This window comes from Alexandromys fortis, unplaced genomic scaffold (genome assembly GCF_014885135.2).
Source record: "Alexandromys fortis isolate MF-2015 unplaced genomic scaffold, M_Fortis_MF-2015_v1.1 scaffold_312, whole genome shotgun sequence".
NCBI lineage: Eukaryota > Metazoa > Chordata > Mammalia > Rodentia > Cricetidae > Alexandromys > Alexandromys fortis.
The window spans coordinates 141347-160043 of NW_026068184.1; the positions used below are offsets into that span (position 1 = coordinate 141347).

Genomic DNA, 18697 nt, shown 5'->3' on the forward strand with positions numbered 1-18697 from the left:
ACCTCTGCCTCCTGGTTGCTGGTGCCGTGTGCCACCATTGCCCGGGCCTGCCTGTATTTCTAGCTCACTGCTCCTTACAGCATGCATTTAGGAGCCTTCAAAGTCATGCTGGGGGGTCAGCTGGGGGTCAGGAAAATAACAGGGCTGAGCTGAAGAGCAGAGTCTCAGAGAGAAACTTCATTCAGTGACAAGTCCCCTTCCAAGCTCCTTCCTTACAGGGTCCTGGGCCTGTCATTCAAGAGGTGAGGCCAATCACATGGGTACCAGGGAATGAGGAACCACCCCTACCCCCACCCCCTGCCTTAGTCCTGGGAGGGTGGGGTCTGCCAGGGGCAGAAGTGTTGGTGGCAGTGCCCTGGAAGCCGACCTGCCCCCAAGGACAGCAGCTCTATCTTGTCCCACAGACCCCTACCACAGGTAGGAGCTCAGCTCTGCCCACCCAGCATCTGGGCAAAATGCAGAGGGGTTGGAGTTTGCAGTAACTTTTCAGTCAATGTCAGGTGGACGATGTTTGGGAGCGAGCATGGCTCTCCCAGAGCAGGTGGCTACAGTGACCCTCTGGAGCTGGCCCTGCTCAGGGAAAGCCTCGAGCCACCAAGGTTTCCATTCTGTCTCTGTTCTGGAAACCCCGTTGAAGGTGCAAAATTCTACAGAGGCGGGGGGGGGGGGGCGGGGGACAGGCAGGTGCAGGGACAGAGAGTGGTTGGTTAGTGTGGGGACCAGGCCCGGAAAGAACTGGGGCTTGATGGGAAGCTCTCTGGAGGCCACCTGGAACAGGTGTGAACAAGGGGAAGGTGGCTGTTTTGGCACGATGTGTTTGCCACTGGACAATGCTCTAATCTTGGACTTCGCGTGGCTCTTAGGGGATGGGGTGGAATTCTGGTGACCACTTTCTGGTCCCTCCATAGATCCCTTTGTAAAAAGTGGGGGCACAGGGAAATATAAAACCCCTTCTGATACTGGGAGAGATGTGAACATGGCAGGTGTGTCCTCAGTCACATCCAGACATCCAGGGACGAGGTAGACAGGTGCTTCCTGTCACCGCATACTGATACTCAGAACCTGTTTGGTTTTTCTGGCCAGGCAGAATCACCTAAGACAAACACCCACACATATACACACATGCCATGCACAACACATTTGCAAGCTCAAACACATATTTATACACACATATCACCACATACATACACACATGCACACACACATATAAAAGACTACCACACTCATACATGCTCATACACATGGACAAACACATAAGCATATATACATGTACACACATGGCAACATACATGCATGTATATATACTATAAACATATACACGCTTACACATATAGAAGCCTACATGCATGCATACATGCATATACACATGCACACAGCATACACATGTGTGTATATACATTCACATATATATGTATGTTCTCAGACATGTATGTACGTATATGCACACATATATACATATACGCTCTCAACATACATATATACACAAATACACATACCACATAGACATATACACACAAATATACATAACACATAGACACGCATATACCATATAGGCATATACATATGCACACCCTGACCCTATGACCTTCTTGAACTCACTTGGTCTTGAGAGGTGGCTTGTGTTAAAAGGTCTGACCAGCTCCTCCTGGCTTGGGATTCTGGAGGGAAAATGGGGGAGCACAGCTCACCAAACCCTGTGGGGAGCTACCATGCTCTGCTCTGACCGAGATCTTGGGCACAAAACACATGCTGGTCAGGGTCAGAGAAAGGTGCCCGGAAGGGAGCGGGTAGGCGGGTGTCGCCCCAGCCCGGGATGTGGTTAGGCTGTGAGCAGCCTGCTTCCCAAAACCAGAATAGCTCAGAACTTACACAACCCATACTCTAAACAATCTGGCTGCCTTGCCTGCCTCTCCTATAAACTTTTCAGGCTTCCTGGCTCCCTAGCACTCACACCCCAACTCTGAGCCCACTCTGTGTTCCCCAAATGTCAGCCTAGGCTCCGCTCTTACAGCCTCAACTTAAATGATCTTCCAACAAGTCTAACCTATGCCTGACCCACTGACCTCATGAACCTGCTCACCCTTGATTCATCCCTGACACACTGAGGCAACTCCCCTGTACCCCACCTTTTTCCTTCCCAGAACCTCTCTATGACCTCTTCTTTCTAGAATGCCAACAGTGCTAAAAAGAGGAGAGACACAGGGAGAGGAAGTGAGCCCAGACTGGGGCGCCATGGGTGGGCAGCTTCCTGGGGTCCCTGCTCCCTCCCTCCCAGAGCCCAGCATCTCTCCCAAGACCATCCTGCCAATCTCCTACTGGTCTCTGGTGCGGCTTCCCCTGAGTGTGACAGACATCATTTCACAGTCTCCCATGGAAACCTTCCACCTCTCCTGGTCCCTATCCCACCTCTGCCCCGCATGGGGACTGTATCAAAGACCTAGCCTGAGTCCTTAATATCATTTGCTCCCTTGTGCGTCCCAATTACAGATTTCTTCACCAATTACCGACCCCCGCAACCGCCCACATCCTCAAACTTCCTGGAGCCCCCCAGCTTTGGCCCCATGGCTGACTCCCTCTTCAGCAGTGGAATCCTGGGCCCAGAGATGCCACCTCCAGCCTCCGCTTCCTCCTCCTCGGGGATGACCCCTCTCTCAGGGACTACCCGCCTACAGGTGAGTGTACCCTGTTCTGTGCAGCCTTTCCAGGACGTCTGAGAGCTAGCTCTGGCTCTGTGTGGGGCCAGGAGGTAGCTAAACACTTTCTTGGGCAGCCAGAAAGAAGAGATCTTGGGAGAGCACAGCCCCCAGAGAAGACCCTACAAAGCAGAACTAGATGAATTGAGTGAGAGAATGGTAGAGGAAGGCAGAGGGCGTAAGAACCATAGAACAGGGCACAAGCCAGATGATTTGGGTTTTCTTGTCATTGTTTTTTGGCTTGGGTTTGGGTCGCAGGGTCCTGGATGGCCTTGAACTCACAGAGATCAGCCTGCCTCTGCTTCAAGAGTGCAGGGATTAAAGGTGTGCGCCACCCTGCTTGCCCCACATTCTGGGTCTGAGTGAATGAATGGGCAGGTGAAGGGCGAGCCAACTGGGATGGAGAGGCAGGAATGTGTGTGAGGAAGCAGGATGGGAGTGTGTGTGTGTTTAGGCAACTGTGAGTTGGTGTCTTGTTTCTAGAACTCCGATACCCATACCAGTCCAGAAGTCATTTCCCTGCAATTGTTAGCTGTCTCTTCTAGTTTCATTTCTGTTGCTGTGCTAAAATACCCCGAGGGAAAGCAAGTTAGGGGGAGAAAAGGGGTTTCTTTCAGCTAGGAGCCCCAGGTTACAGACCGTCAGTGTGGGACAGTCAAGGCAGGAACTTCCAACAGTCACACCACGTCTACAGTCAAGAGCAGAGAGAAGTGGCGGCAAGCGTGCTCACTTATGTTCGGCTCCGCTTCTTTACTCTGACACAGTTCAGAATCCCCTGCCTAGCGAATGACGCCTCCCACCATGGGCTCCATCTTTCCGTATCACCTGACTTAATGAAGATACTCCCCAATAGACACACCCACAGGCCAACCCGACGTGGCAGTCTCTCACTGAGACTCTTCCCAGGTGGTGCTAGGTTGTGTCACATCGACCATCAAGCCTAACCACCAGTGTCCTTTTCTCCTCTCAAGGAACATCTCACACGCTTTTGTAGTTGATTGTAAGAGGTTTGTCTCCTCCACTGGACAGACAGCTTCTTGCTGGAAGGGCTGTTTAGCCACCGCTGCATTCTCTGCACCTAGTGGTTTCCACACACACGGAAAGGGTTGCCCGGTGAATGAATGCATGAGAGTAAGAGAGACGTGTGTGGCAGTATATGGAAAGATCACTGTAGAAAATGGCGCCTGCGTGTGTGGGTAAGTGAATGTGAAGGAAATGGGCTGGCGAGTGGTCGGATGTTCACATAAAGAGTTTGGTAGATTGATTGAATGAACTAGCGGTGTCTGGGCTGGGGATACCTGGCTTTGCGAATGGATGGATGATTTGTTACGTTAGTGTTTAGTGAATGTGCGGGTGGTTGATGAATAGACAGATGGAGTACGAACGGGCTGATGGGAGAATTAAGAGAATGCAGGTGGTCAGATTTCTTGGTAAACGGCTGGCTACCTGTGGGCCGGAGCAGTAGTCAGTCTCATCACAGGGCTGCATCTAGGAAAACAACCCCACGGAAAGAGTGATTTTGCTTGTGATTTCAGAGGCTTGAGTCTGTCATGGGGAAGGAGGTGAGACAGAGCAGAGAAGCTAGGAAGCAACGACAGAGGTGGTGTGGGGAGGAAGAAAGCCTTCACTAGAGGCCTTCAATCCCCACCCCCACTTATTCCACCTGGGCTCCCAGACTGTGGGCTGGCATTCTTGGTGTGTCTCACCCCCATATCAGTTACTTTGTCCCTTGCTGTGGCATACTACCTGGCAAAAAGCAACATAAGGAAAGGTTTCTTTTTTTTTTTTTTTTTTTTTTTTTGTTTGTTTGGTTGGTTTTTTTTGTTTGTTTTTTTTCGAGACAGGGTTTCTCTGTGGCTTTGGAGCCTGTCCTGGAACTAGCTCTGTAGACCAGGCTGGTCTCGAACTCACAGAGATCCGCCTGCCTCTGCCTCCCGAGTGCTGGGATTAAAGGCGTGCGCCACCATGCCCAGCACAGAAGTTTTCTTCTGGGTCATGGCTTAAGGGATACAGTGGAGAGGGCACGACAGCAGCATGGCGAGACAGCTGATCGGACTGGGTCAGGGAGCGGAGAGGAGGATGCTGGGACCTGGCTTGCGTGCTTACTTCTATTTGATGATAATGATGATGGTGGTGGTGTGCGTGTGTGTGTGTGTGCACGCGTGCATATGTGTGTGCGTGTGTGTGTACAGGCATGATGTAGAGGGGTATACATGACATAGTATACATGTGGAGGTCAGAGACCAGCTTGAAGGTAACAATTTTCCTCTTGCACTGTAGCACCATGTGGGCCCCAGGGACTCAAGTCAAGGCTTGGAAGTAAGTGTTTTACCCACTGAGCCATCTTACCAGTCCCCCTACTTACTACTTTTTAATTTATTTTGTGTGTGTGTTCACAAGTGTGTGTGGTGGGTGCCCATAGGGACATCAGAGAGTAACTTTCAGGAGCTGGTTCTCTCTTTCCCCCATGTGAGTTCCTGGGATCAAACTCAACGCATCAAGCTTGGCAGCAAGGTGCTTTCAGTTCCTGAGACATCGTGCTGGCCCACTTTTTATTAAGTCTGGGATCCCATACCAGTGGAATGGTTCTACCCACACCCAGGAGTCTTCTCTCTCAATGGACCCTCCCTGGAAACATCCTCAGAGACATACCTGAGAGCTGTGTTTCACTGATGCACTGCCCATGTCTTAATGGAATCGAGTTGACCACGGAACTTAACCAGCACACCCCACCCTCTTTGTTTAGCCACTCTGGGAATGCCCTCCACAAACCACCAGTGTGCCTCACCAATCTCCTAGGCACTCCTCAGGTCTACCAATCCAGATTAGCCATCACATCTGGGGGTGGAATAGAGAGATGCGTGAGTTCATAGATGAGAGAATACATACGTAAATGGATGGATGAGTGGACAGGTGGGTAGATGGATAATACATAGATTGATGGGCAAGTTTGTGGGGTGAGCAGGTAGATAGGTGGTTGGATGGACGGATAGTTGGATAGATGGGTGGATGGTTGGATAGATGGGTGGGTGGATGGAAGGATGAATGGAAGGATGGATGGATGGATGGATAAATGAATGGATGGATGGATGGATAAATGAATGGATGGATGGATGGATGGATAAATGAATGGATGGATAAAGAATGAACAATGAGATTGGTGAATGAGTTAGTGTTTCGATGGATGAAGAGCGGATAACTGGAAGGAAGACTGGTAGATAATTGGCAAATAGATGGATAGGTAAATGAAGACTAGATTAATAGCTATATTGGATAAATTATCCGGTGGGTGAATGGATCACGAATTACCAGTAAGACTGATGTGCCATGCATACAATTTGTACTAGGCTACAGTTGTACATTAGATTATGATTTCCAGTATGTGCATGTGTGTGGATCAGTTCTCCTGTGTCCTCAGTACCCAGTCCAGGACATAGCCAGGACAGAGGTTTCCTGGTGGGTACAGACAGGTCCCTCCCCCGCTCTTGTGAGTATCATCCTGTCTCCCTTGTCCCTCATCTAGGCTCGGAACAGCTGCCCTGGACCCTTGGACCCCAGTACCTTTATGAGTTCTGACTTCCTTCTTCCCGAAGACCCAAAGACCAAGATCCCACCTACTCCTATGCCTCCTTCTCTCCTTCCATACCCCACCCCTGTCAAGGCACAGGGCTTAGAGCCCTGCACCCCAGCTCACTTCCCTACAATGGCTCCAGCTCCCACTTTGTTGCCAGAAGAGCCCCTCTTCTCCGCCAGGTTCCCCTTCACCACAGTCCCTCCTGCTCCAGGAATGCCTACTCTTCCTGCTCCTACCACTTTCGTTCCCACGCAGCCACAGCCTGGCCCTAGCCCTGGCCCCGCCCCTTTCCCTGTAGACCATCTGCCCCCTGGGTACCCAGAGCCTGCCTTTAGGCCTCACTTCACCATACCTCAGGATGTGCAGCCCAGATGCAAGCCCTCCACCCCGTCCCCAGGCAGCCGGAAAGCCAGCCCCCCTACCTTGGCCCCTACCACTGCCAGCCCCACCGCCACTGCCAGAGACAACAACCCCTGCCTTACACAGCTTCTCAGGGCAGGTGAGATGGGGGAGGCAGGTGGACAAGGTGCTGGGAGGGAGTGGGCAGGCTACTAGGGCAGAAGGTTAGGGTTCTAGGGTGAGCTTGGGGGGACAGAGAGAGGGTGGAATGAGGTTAGAGACTTGAGCTATATCTGATAGGGTGCGTGGGCTGCTGGGGAGCAAGACGGGGTCTTAATTGGTGATGGACTTAATTGGGCCAGTCTAGTGGTCCTCATAGTACTGCCTGTACCCAGCCAAGCCTGAGCAAGCACTGGAACCTCCAGCTGTGCCCAGCACCCTCCTCCGGCCCGCAGAGTCTCCGGTAAGATGGTGGGCACTGGGATGTAAGGGCCACTCTAGGGCCTTTACCCCAACTCTCTGCCCTTCTCCATCCCAGCAGGATACAGTCTCTGAATTCCCCCGTGCCCGTGCCTTCTTTCCCCCAATCCCGGCCCCTACACCACCTCAGCCACCTCCAGGCCCAGCCACATTGGCCCCTCCCAGGTCCCTGATTGTCCCCAAAGCAGAGCGGCTCTCACCCCCAGCACCCAGCGGTAAATAGGGGCTGGAGGGATTGTGGGTCTTAGAGGAAGGAGGGAGGGGAAAGATGAGGGGGGCTGTGACTGTGATCGGAATGACAGGGACAGGGCAAGGGGACCTTCTCTCTTGTGTGTCCGTCTGTCCTGGTCTGTCCCTGCCACAGGCAGTGAGCGGCGATTATCAGGGGATCTCAACTCCATACCACCCCTAGGGGCACTGAGTGTCCACCTATCTCCCCCTCAACCTATCCTAAACCGGGGTCGCATCGACAACAACAAGGTACGTACAGTCTCCTGACCGCCAAGATGCAACTGTTACCAATCCTACCCCCGGCTTCCCTTAGCCTCATCTCACCTTCTCCTTTCCAAGATGGAGAACCGGCGCATCACACACATCTCTGCCGAGCAGAAGAGGCGTTTCAATATCAAGCTAGGATTCGACACCCTCCACGGACTTGTGAGCACGCTCAGTGCCCAGCCCAGTCTCAAGGTGAGCCCCTAGCCAGAGATGCACATTCCCTTAGAGTCATGGAGCCCCTCCTTGGACCAACACCCAACACCAGATCCCAGGGCCTGCCAGCACAGAGGCCCACACTGGTGGCGCCCGCAGGTGAGCAAAGCAACAACACTGCAGAAGACTGCCGAATACATCCTGATGCTGCAGCAGGAACGGGCGGCCATGCAGGAGGAGGCGCAGCAGCTGCGGGACGAGATAGAGGAGCTCAATGCCGCCATCAAGTAAGCAGGGGTGAAGCTCAGCAGAACACCTGCCTAGAATCCCCCACTGAGGGGCTGGGGTATGGCTCAGTGGTAGAGCCCCTGCCTAGAGTCCCCAGTGAGGGGCTAGGCGTGACTCAGTGGTAGAGCACCTGCCTAGAATCCCCCAGTGAGGGGCTGGGGTGTGGCTCAGAGGTAGAGCCCCTGCCTAGAATGTCCCATTGAGGGGCTGGGGTGTAGCTCAGTGGTAGAGCCCCTGCCTAGAATCCCCCAGTGAGGGGTTGGGGTGTGGCTCAGTGGTAGAGCCCCTGCCTAGAATCCCCCAGTGAGGGACTAGAGATGTGGTTTGTGGTAGGGCACTTGCATAGCATCTGCAAGAACTGGGTTCCATCTCCAACACCTTAAAAAAACAAAACAAGGGGCTGGAGAGATGGCTCGGCAGTTAAGAGCACTGGCTGTTCTTCCAGAGGACCTGAGTTCAATTTCCAGCATCCACATGGCAGCTCATTACTGCCTGTAACTCTAGTTTCAGGGGATCAGACAACTTCACACAGACGTATATGTAGGACAAACACGAAGGCACAGGAAAATAAATAAATACATAATTAATTTAAAAAAAAACAAGGCTGCCTCAATAAATATCAATAAAAAACAAGGCTGGTTGTAGTGAGGTACACCTTTAATCTCAGCACTCGGGAGGCAGAGGCAGGCAGATATCTGTGAGTTCAAGGCCAACCTGGTCTACAAAGCTTCCAGGACAGCCGAGGCTATACAGAGAAAGCCTGTCTCAAAAAACAAACAAACAAGCAAAAAGTACTTAAGAGCTGAGGTAAAGGAGGTGCGTCCTCACACTCCCTGATTTTTTCCATCCATAGCTTGTGCCAGCAGCAGCTGCCAGCCACTGGGGTGCCCATTACACATCAGCGCTTTGACCAGATGCGTGACATGTTTGATGACTATGTCCGGACCCGCACACTGCACAACTGGAAGTTCTGGGTAGTATCCTTAACTTGGGCTGATGGCCTGAGGGTAATAGTGGTGGCTGCTGTTGCTACAGTCAGACCAGGCTGTGTATTAGACCACAGGCTGAGCTGTAGGACCCCAGGAAATGGGCTTTGGTTCTGCCCTCTGTTGTCAGGCCCTGGGATGGCAAGAATGCTTGTCAGAGCGAGGGAGAGCAGGGCGGGCCGGGGGTGGGGGTGGTAATGCAGTTGGGAGATGTCCCTGAAGGCAGTCTGGAAGTATCAAAGGTCCAAGTCATGCTAGGTCTAGAGAAGGCAGGGCATCCACTTTTTCCTGAATCCAGGGTTGAGTTGTGTTTGATTTCCCATACTAGAGATTGGACAGGGTTTTTTATTACTTTATTTTATTTTGGTTTTTTGAGACAGGGTTTCTCTGTAGCTTTGGAGCCTGTCCTGGAACTAGTTCTTGTAGACCAGGCTGGCCTCGAACTCACAGAGATCTGCCTGCCTCTGCCTCCTGAGTGCTGGGATTAAAGGCGTGCGCCACCACCGCCTGGCTAACTTTTTATTTTGAGACAAAGTTTCACTAAGTTGGCTAGGGTGTCCTGGAATCCACTCTGTAGACCAGGCTGGCCTCGAACTCACAGAGATCTGCCTGCCTCTGCCTCCTGAGTGCTGGGATTAAAGGCGTGCGCCACCACCGCCTGGCTAACTTTTTATTTTGAGACAAAGTTTCACTAAGTTGGCTAGGGTAGCCCTGAACGTGTGATCCTTCTGCCTCAGTCTTCTGAATGGCTGGAATTACAAGCCTGTGTCATCAGGTCAGTATTTTTGTTCTTGACTAAGCTTAGAGATGCGGGGTGGGCCAATACAGAATGAGGGCTCTGGAGGAACTAGGCAGAAGGATAGAGAGATGAATGATCAACCCTTGGCAGGGAGGGAGGGGGGCAGAGTGATTTCCCATAGCGTTCACGATTAGACAGTGACAGGCTTTTCTTGGCACTGGCTTGGGTCCAGTGTCATAGCTGTTTGTGAGGTGGTGGGGTGTTGTCTGGACCACTGGTGTGTTCCTTGACTCCAAGCCCAGTTCAGCATACTCATCCGGCCTTTGTTTGAGTCCTTCAATGGGATGGTGTCTACCACAAGCTTGCACAGCCTCCGCCAGACCTCACTGGCTTGGCTAGACCAGTACTGTTCTCTGCCTGCTCTCCGACCAAGTACGTGAGCCATCTTCCTGCCTACTAACATGTGAGACCTTGCATAGCACCTGCCTAGAATCCACCAATGAGGAGCCTGGAACATGGCTCAGTGTTAGAGCACCTGCCTAGAATCCCCCAGTGAGGGGCTGGGGACTTGGCTGAGCAGAAGAACACATACATCATCATGCACAAGACCCTGAGTTCAGTCTCCAGTATCTCTCTCTCTCTCTCTCTCTCTCTCTCTCTCTCTCTCTCTCTCTCTCTCTCTCACACACACACACACATACACACACTACACATACACACACTTGTGGGGCTTCAGAGCAGAGTTCAAGCCCAGCCTGCTTGGTTCCCAAGTCTTGTCTATCTTGAATACAGCTTAGGGTTTGAGGCCATTCCACCATATCACACCCTGGATGGCCCTTGAGTCTCTAAAATAGCTAAAGAAAGAGGTCCTGGGAACAGCCATCTGCTTAGCTAGCTGGTATTTCCCCCATGTTCTTGACTCCATCCCTAACTCCCCCTCTTCTTCCAGCCGTCCTGAATTCCCTTCGCCAGCTCAGCACATCGACCAGCATCCTGACCGATCCGAGCCGTGTGCCTGAACAAGCCACACGGGCAGTCACTGAGGGTACCCTGGGCAGACCATTCTAATCCTGGTGAAAGTTTCCACGTCCCAGGGCTAACTCGTGGGCACTCCCCTCTTGATCCTGGCTAACTGCTTCCCTGGGAGTCTAGCAGGTTCCAGGGTTTACACTTACCACCTCCTGTGGATGGAAAAGAACCCAGTTCCCATCCCTGCACTATACGAATGCTGTGCGTTCTGGTGACTCATACTCCATCTAATAACAGAGGACCCCAAAGGCATTAGCAGCTGTGACGCTGGGTCCTAAGCCAGCAACTCAGGGAGCTCCGAGGAGAGATGCGGTCAACCTGTGTCCTCATGACTCCCTGCTTTTGGACAAAGAGCATCACCCTTCCTTTGTTCCTGAGCAGGGAGGCAGAGCAGGAGATCCCCTCTCTTTGCCCCTGCACTGGCGACATGGGGAGCTGTAGGGTGGCTTCCTGGGTGGCCACTGAGATCTGATGCCAGAAGCCATCAGGGCATGGGGCGACCGGAGCAGGGTAGGCATCTTGCATGTATGTAGATGTGTGTGTGCGTATGTGGATTTTATAAAAAATATTCTTGAACAATAAAAGCAAAACTATCTGCAGGGGTGTTGGTGTGATGGCAGCACGTCTCACTGTGGGACACAGAGAACATGGAGCAGCCCCAGGCGGCTAACAGGGGCCCTGTGGGTCATAAACCACCTTTGAGGGCCTTTTCGTTTGCTTGGGTGCAGATGAAGTGGCCCATGCTTGTACATGCAGGCCAGAGGCTGATTTGGGTAACTTTCTCATTGCTCTCCACCTTCTTTTAAAATGTTTCAAAAAAGATTTTAGGGCTGGGCACAGTGATGCTTACCTTGAATCCCAGCACTTGGGAGGCAGAGGCAGGTGGATTTTTATGAGTGAGGAAAGCCTGGTTTATATAGTGAGTTCCAGCCCAGCCAGCCAGAGATAGATATTGAGACACGGTTTACACACACACACACACAAACATGCATACATACATACAGAGTTACATATATGTATCATATTTGGGGGGGATTTTTTTTTTTGAGGCAGGAATTCTCTCTCTGTTGTTGTCTTGGCTGTCCCGGGACTTGCTATGTAGACCAGGCTGGTTTCAAACTCATAAAGATTATCCTCCCTCTGCCTAAAATTTATTTGTTGTCAGTTTGTTTTTTGAGTCAGGGTTTCTCTGTAGCTTTGGAACCTGTCCAGGAACTTGGTCTGTAGACCGTAGTCCAGACTAGCCTCGAACTCACATAGATCTGCCTCTCTCTGCCTCCTGAGTGCTGGGATTAAAGGCATGTGCCACCACTGCCCGACCGCCTAAAAATATTTTACATTACCTTTATTTATGTGTGTGTACACACACACACACGCATGCCACTCCTTCCCTCATGCAAGATATGGGGCGCAAACTCAGGTCATCAACCCTGGCGGCAAGTGCCTCTACTAGCCGAGCCATCTCACCGGCCTCTCTGCCTTGTTCTTTGAGACAGAATCCTCCACTAGGCTGCCTGGCCAGTCAGCCCCTGAGACCTGCCTGTCTCTGCCGCCCCAGCAGTGGGGGAACCACGCCTGACTTTTTATATCCTTGGTTGTAAGTCTAGCCTCTAGTGGCTGAGCCATCCCTCCAGCCCCACTCCTGGCTACATGGGTGCTGCAGTTTTGAACTCAGGTCCTTGTGTTTATACGGTAAGCTCTTGACCTACTAAGGCAGCTCCCAGCCTTCCACCTTGGCTTTCATGAGTGATGGACGCTACTGGCATAAGACGAAACTCAAGTGAAGGTTTGGTTTTTTCCTTACTTTAGAAAAAGGTTTTTGTTTTTTTTAATTATGTGTGTCTGTGTGTATGCACGTGAGTGTGGGTGCCTGCAGCAGCCAGAAGAGGGCGTGGTGTCCCTGGAGCTGGAGTTACAGAGGTTGTGAACTGCCACATGTGAGTGCTGGGATCCAACTCAGGACCTCTGCCAGAGCAGGCCTGCTCTTAACAGCTGAGTTATCTCTCCAGCGAGCTCTCTCCTTGATACAGGGTCCATTTGTATATACTAGGCTGAGCTCAAGCCTCTTGCTAAGATTGCATGTGTGTGCCACCGTACGAGACAGAAGGAATGAGAATATAACCTAAATTGTCTTGTCTTCGTTTGGTATGGTGAGGCTGTGCCAAGAGGCCCAGATCTAGGGAAAACTTTTTTTTTAATTTCCTCTTTTTTGAGGCAGGATCTCATGTAGTCCAGTATGGTCTTCCTTTTCTTTTCTTTTTTTTTTTCTTTTTTGAGACAGGGTTTCTCTGAGCCCTAGCCATCCTGGAACTCACTTTGTAGACCAGGTTGGTGTCTAACTCTGAGATCCACCTGCCTCTGCTTTCCTAGTGCTGGGATTGTTGAAGCCATGTGTGGACCCCAGCATAGCCTAAATATGGTAAATAACTGGGCTTGGCCTTTAAGCCTGGTACTGCTTCTACTTTTTTAAATGTAGAGATTTCAGATGGGTGTCTCCGTCACTTGTTCTGGAGATTGAGAGGCTGGGAAGTCCAAGCAGAGGCAGGTGGCTCTTTGTAAGGGTCAGGCCAGCTTGATCTACATAGAGAGTTCCAAGTGAGCTACAGAGTGAGATCCTGGCTCAAAGAAAACAAAACAAACAAAACCAACCACATACACCCAAACTGGGGCTGTACCTCAGTGTAGAGAGTGTTTGCTTTGTGGGTCTGAAGCCCCAGCTTCATCCGCAACTGCTAATAAATAGATGAATAAATTTTTTAAAATGGTGTTGTGCTGGGCGGCAGTGGCACATGACTTTAATCCCAGCACTAGGGAGGCAGGCAGATCTCTGTGAGTTCGAGGCCATCCTGGTCTACAGAGTGAGTTCCAGGACAGCCAGAGCTGCTCTATAGAAACCCTCTCTTGAAAAACCAATTAAAAAAAAAAAGCATATACTGCTCTTGAGAATACCCAAGTCTGATTCCAGCACCCACATGGGGAGGTGCACACCTGCCTGTAACTCCAGAGGATCTGATGTCCTCTTTTGATCTCTGTAGGCACCTGGATAAACATGGCTCACACACACACACTCTATATGATCCATGCAAACCCCAATACTTGCGCTGTGGTGATTTGCATGAGAATGCCTGCCTCCAAAGGCTCATCTGTTGGCACACTTGGTCCTCAGTTGGTGGAACTGATTGGGAAGAATTAGGTGTGACCTCGCTGGAGGAGGTATGTCACTGGGGGTGGGCTTTGAGAACCTGCTCTGTTCCCGGTGTGTTCTCTCTCTGCCGCCTACTGACTGACAGATATGAACTCTCCCTGTTCCTGCCTTCGCTCTGCCATCTCGGAGACTCCAAGCCCAATCCAGTGCTTGTGCTTATACGTTGCCTTGGTCCTGGTGTTTTGACACAGCAATAAGAAAGTAACTAAGGCATGCTGGGCTCCACCTGTCTCGGCATCCGCCCCTGAAGAAGGTACAGGTGGCACTCTGTGTCCTCAACCCAACCCATAACCCACCCTACTGTCCTGAAACCTGCTTCGTTCCACCTGTCCTTCACACTGGGGTTGGCTTCAAACTGGGCCATGTACCCGTGATGGTAAGGGATGGCTCTAAAAAGCCTTCCTCCTTCCCTTGGTTAGAGAAAAATGGATCTTAGAGTGTGACCCACCAGAGGCTGCTGTTACTGGGTTCTCTCTCTTGCTTCCTTGTTGACTGAGTTGGTTACTTTTGCATCCCTGTGACCACAAGACCTGACAGAGATAGCTTGAGGAAAGACTGGTTTGTGCTCATGGTTTCAGATAATTGCAGTCCGTTGTGGGGAAGGAATAGCTCCGGACACGTAGCTGAGCTTGTTTACATCACGGCTGACCAGGAAGCAGAGAGGCTGGATCCAGAGCCACACTCTAACCATCAAACCTCTACCCATAGCAACCTCCTTCCATGAACCAGGCCCCATCTCTAAATGTTTCTTATAGAGCTGCTTAACCGGGTCCTAGCGTTTGTCTCCTAATCTAGAGATGAGACCTACAGGAAGATTAAATGAAGCAAGAAAGTTTCTGATGCCAGCAAGCCAACTCCACACGTTCTGGGGCTCGCTGCCAACTCCGACAAACTAAATCTTAGCTCCTGGACTGAAGTGATGGAGAAAGAGGACCAGCTCCCATCTCACCAATTGTATTCTGGCCTTGAGGAGAGTACCAGGGTCTGTGCCCCCCACCAACCCATGTATGTGTACACAAAATGAATGTAACTTTTTAAATGTTTCAATATATTAACAAATGCATGTAAAAGGCTTGGTGAATGAAATGTGTGTGCATGTGTGTGTGGTGTATGCACATGTTCATGTGGGTTTGTGCACGCTTGTATGTGTAGGTGTATGTAGAGGCAAGACGTTGGCATCAGGTGTCTTTCTTGGTCAACCTCTACTCCCTTCCCAGTGAGTTTTTATTAGTAGCTGTGCTGTGATCCTGGGTTCCAGGATAGGGACTGTCATGTATCCAGGTCTCTCTTTACTACCCGAGGAGAAGGACAGAGGACAGAGTAGAGGCAAGATGGAGCCAGGCCAGATCTTACGTCAGCAATTTCCGGTCTGGCTCTGGTTCGGAAGCGGCTGCCTGAAAGGGTAGTCTGGTAGTTGCTTAGAGCGAGCTTAATGTGACCCTTAGCAAAAATCTAGTTTATGTTTTGAAATTGGGTTTCTCGCCGATTAAAGATGCGCCACTACCACCCGGCTGAAAATGCTTCTTGAAAGTGAAACTTGAAGCTAGGTGGTATAATCCCAGCACTCAGGAGGCCAAGGCAGGCAGACCTCTGTGAGTTGGAGGCCAATCTGGTCTACAGAGTGACACAGAGAAACCTTGTCTCGAAAACCTAAAATAAATAGATAGATAGATAGATAGATAGATAGATAGATAGATAGATAGATAAAGCAAAACTTTCAAGCCAGGAGTAGTAATGAATGCTTGTGACCCCAGCACTGGTAAGGCTGAGGCAGGGTGGTCATGAGTTTGAGGCCAGCCTAGACTACCTAGGGAATCGAAAGCAAGTTTTTTCATACCGAGATCCTGTCTCAGAGAATCACACCAAACCAAATATCCTAGTTTGCCTCTCGGAAGCAACTTTGAGGGCAAAGGGTCTTTTGTGGCTTTTACTTCCATGCCCCAGTCCATCACTGAGGTGAGCCAAAGCAGGAGCTGGGGTGTGGAGCTGAAGCCACCGAGGGATGCTACTTACTGCCTTGTTCAGCTATACAGCCCAGACCCAGGCGCACGGGATTGGAGCCACCCTCAGTGCCACCCCCAGACATCCATCAAGAAAATGCCCCACTGGCATGCCCACAGGGCAGTCTGATGGAGTCATTCCTCAACTGAGAATCATCCTCTTCCCAGGTGACTCGAGTTTGTGTCAAGTTGACAAAAATTAACCAGCATAACAAACAGAAACCCAGACAGCTTTCTCCGTAGATGGCAGAGAGGCCAGCACTCCCCACCCCACCGTCCTGAACTGAATTGATGCCAGTTCCCAGAAAAGGGCAAAAGGGAAGGAAATGAGCCCTCTCCCTTTGCTCTCTGACTGAACGTAGTTCCTCACCAAAGATAGCCAGTGTGTCTGTCTATATCTCTCTGCTTCTGTCTTTGCCTGTGCCCTTAAAGGATCAGGCAAGCTCAGCTGGAACTGTGAGGCCAGGCACATTAGTGGGGGCTGACTGGCCCATCTCGGAGTTTATAGACTTGCTATGGACTTGGGGACCAGGCAGTCCACAGCATATGCCAGTTCTAAGATTTTTTTTTCCAATGAAGCAGGTCTAATCCAAACGCTATCTTTCAGGATATGTCTATTTTTTGGTGAAATCTGAGTGTATCTGGCTCTGCTTTTGTGAGCGTCTGAAGGAACTGCCCATAGGGCTGCAGTGTCCATTGTTCTCTAGAGGCTACCTTTTTTTTTTTTAAAGATACACTTTATTTATTATGGCTAGTGTTCTGGCTGCACGTTTGCCTGCCAGAAGAGCGCATCAGATCTCATTACAGATGGTTGTGAGCCACCATGTGGTTGCTGGGAACGGAACTCAGGATCGCTGGAAGAGCAGTCACTGTTCTTAACCTCTGAGCCATCTCTCCAGTCTGGAAGCTCCCTTTTACAAATCATATTTACTCATTTGTGTGTTGAGGGGGCAGTGCATGCATACCACAGTGCTTGGGTGAGGTCAGAGGACAGCTTGTGGGAATTCTCTCCTGTCATCTGGGCCCTAGGACTCAGACTCAGGGTGTTAAGCTTGGTACGAGTGTTTTTATCTCCTGAGCCACCTTGGATGGCCTTGAACTCTGGACCCTTCTGCCTCTACCTCCTTAGTGCTGAGATTATAGGCCGGTGCTCTTATACCTGGACGTTTATTTTTCTTTCAGTGCCTTGTAAATCTTTAATTATTTTCCAATTCATTTTAGAACAATGTGCTTAATAGTGCATGTCTGTGTCCATGGAGCTTGGGAGGCTGAAGCAGAAGGATTGCTTCTTCTTCTTCTTCTTCTTCTTCTTCTTCTTCTTCTTCTTCTCCTCCTCCTCCTCCTCCTCCTCCTCCTCCTCCTCCTCCTCCTCCTTCTTCTTCTTCTTTTTGGTTTTTCGAGACAGGGTTTCTCTGTGGCTTTGGAGCCTGTCCTGGAACTAGCTCTTGTAGACCAGGCTGGTCTCGAACTCACAGAGATCAGCCTGCCTCTGCCTCCGGAGTACTGGTATTAAAGGCATGCACCACCATCCCCCGGCAAAGGATTGCTTCTTTAAGGACAGCCTGACCCACAAAGTGAGTTCCAGTCTAGCTAGGGTTACATGGTGACCCTGTCTCAACACACATCTTAAATTAAAACTAACCCCCAATACACACACACACACACACACACACACACACACACACACACACAACCCTCCTGCAATCCCACTACTCAGAAGGTTGAGGCAGGAGGGTTGCCTCAAGTTTAAGGGTTACAATATTGAAACCCTATTTTAGGAAACAATAAAAATCTTTTCGGGCTGAGACAAAGCTTTAGTGGGTAAAGCATTTGCTTTGTATGGGGATTGGAGTTGGGCTGCCAGAAACCAACCTCAACACAGCATGGGTGTGTCATGTCAGCCTGCTTGTAATCGCAGCACATGGGAGGGAGAGAAAGACAATCCTTGGAGAAAATTGGTTAGCCAGAATAGCAGAAATTGTACTCTACAGATTTACCCTGCTCCTGCACTCAGTGGAGAACAATCATGGAAACCAACTACATCAACATCTGGCCTTCACACACAGGCATGCACATAGCCAGTGTGGTGTAAACCTTTAATCCCAGCACTTGGACATCAGAGGCAGGCTGATTTCTGTGAATTCGAGGCCAGACTGTTCTAGGACAAGAGCAAGTTCTAGAACAGGTTCCAAAGCTACACAGAGAAACCCTGTCTCAAAAAAACAAACCAAACAATGAATGCTCACACATTTAAACACATCTGTCACACTCATATGTCATACACACGTACATAGATGATGGAGGAGGGTCATCTTTCTATCTGTTGTTTCATTGGTTAAGTAATAAAGAAACTGCTTGGTCTCTGATAGGACAGAAAATTAGGTAGGCAAAGTAGACAGAACAGAATGCTGGGAGAAAAAAGCTTAGTAGAGGAGTCACCATGATTCTTCCACTCCAGACAGACATAGGTTAAGATCTTTCCTGGTAAGCCACCTCGTGGGCTACACAGATTATTAGAAATGGGTTAGATCAATATGTAAGAGCTAGCCAATAAGAGGCTGGAACTAATGGGCCAGGCAGTGTTTAAAAGAATACAGTTTCCGTGTAATTATTTCAGGTATAAAGCTAGCCATGCGGGCGGCTGGGAGCTCGGGTGCCAGGAACGTAGCCCGCCACCCTTATTACAACACATAGGCAAAAAAAAAAAAAAAAA

General features: G+C 50.4%; 1 protein-coding gene across 6 annotated transcripts in view; it reads left to right on the plus strand.

Annotated features, from left to right (window-relative positions):
* The window catches only part of Mlxipl (MLX interacting protein like), a 54855-nt gene extending 41112 nt beyond the window's left edge, over positions 1-13743 (plus strand). For 3 of the 6 annotated variants that reach the window (XM_050129274.1, XM_050129273.1, XM_050129269.1), the window contains exons 8-18: positions 2488-2672; positions 4974-5012; positions 6217-6766; positions 7002-7069; positions 7145-7301; positions 7451-7566; positions 7657-7776; positions 7897-8024; positions 8879-9002; positions 10053-10182; positions 10700-13743. In XM_050129274.1, coding sequence (XP_049985231.1) covers positions 2488-2672; positions 4974-5012; positions 6217-6766; positions 7002-7069; positions 7145-7301; positions 7451-7566; positions 7657-7776; positions 7897-8024; positions 8879-9002; positions 10053-10182; positions 10700-10818 — 1736 coding nt within the window. In that variant the 3' untranslated portion in view covers positions 10819-13743. The remainder of the gene's footprint in view (positions 1-2487; positions 2673-4973; positions 5013-6216; positions 6767-7001; positions 7070-7144; positions 7302-7450; positions 7567-7656; positions 7777-7896; positions 8025-8878; positions 9003-10052; positions 10183-10699) is intronic. The other 3 variants (XM_050129270.1, XM_050129272.1, XM_050129271.1) reach the window with 3 other exon arrangements.
* The last annotated feature ends 4954 nt before the right edge of the window (positions 13744-18697 follow it).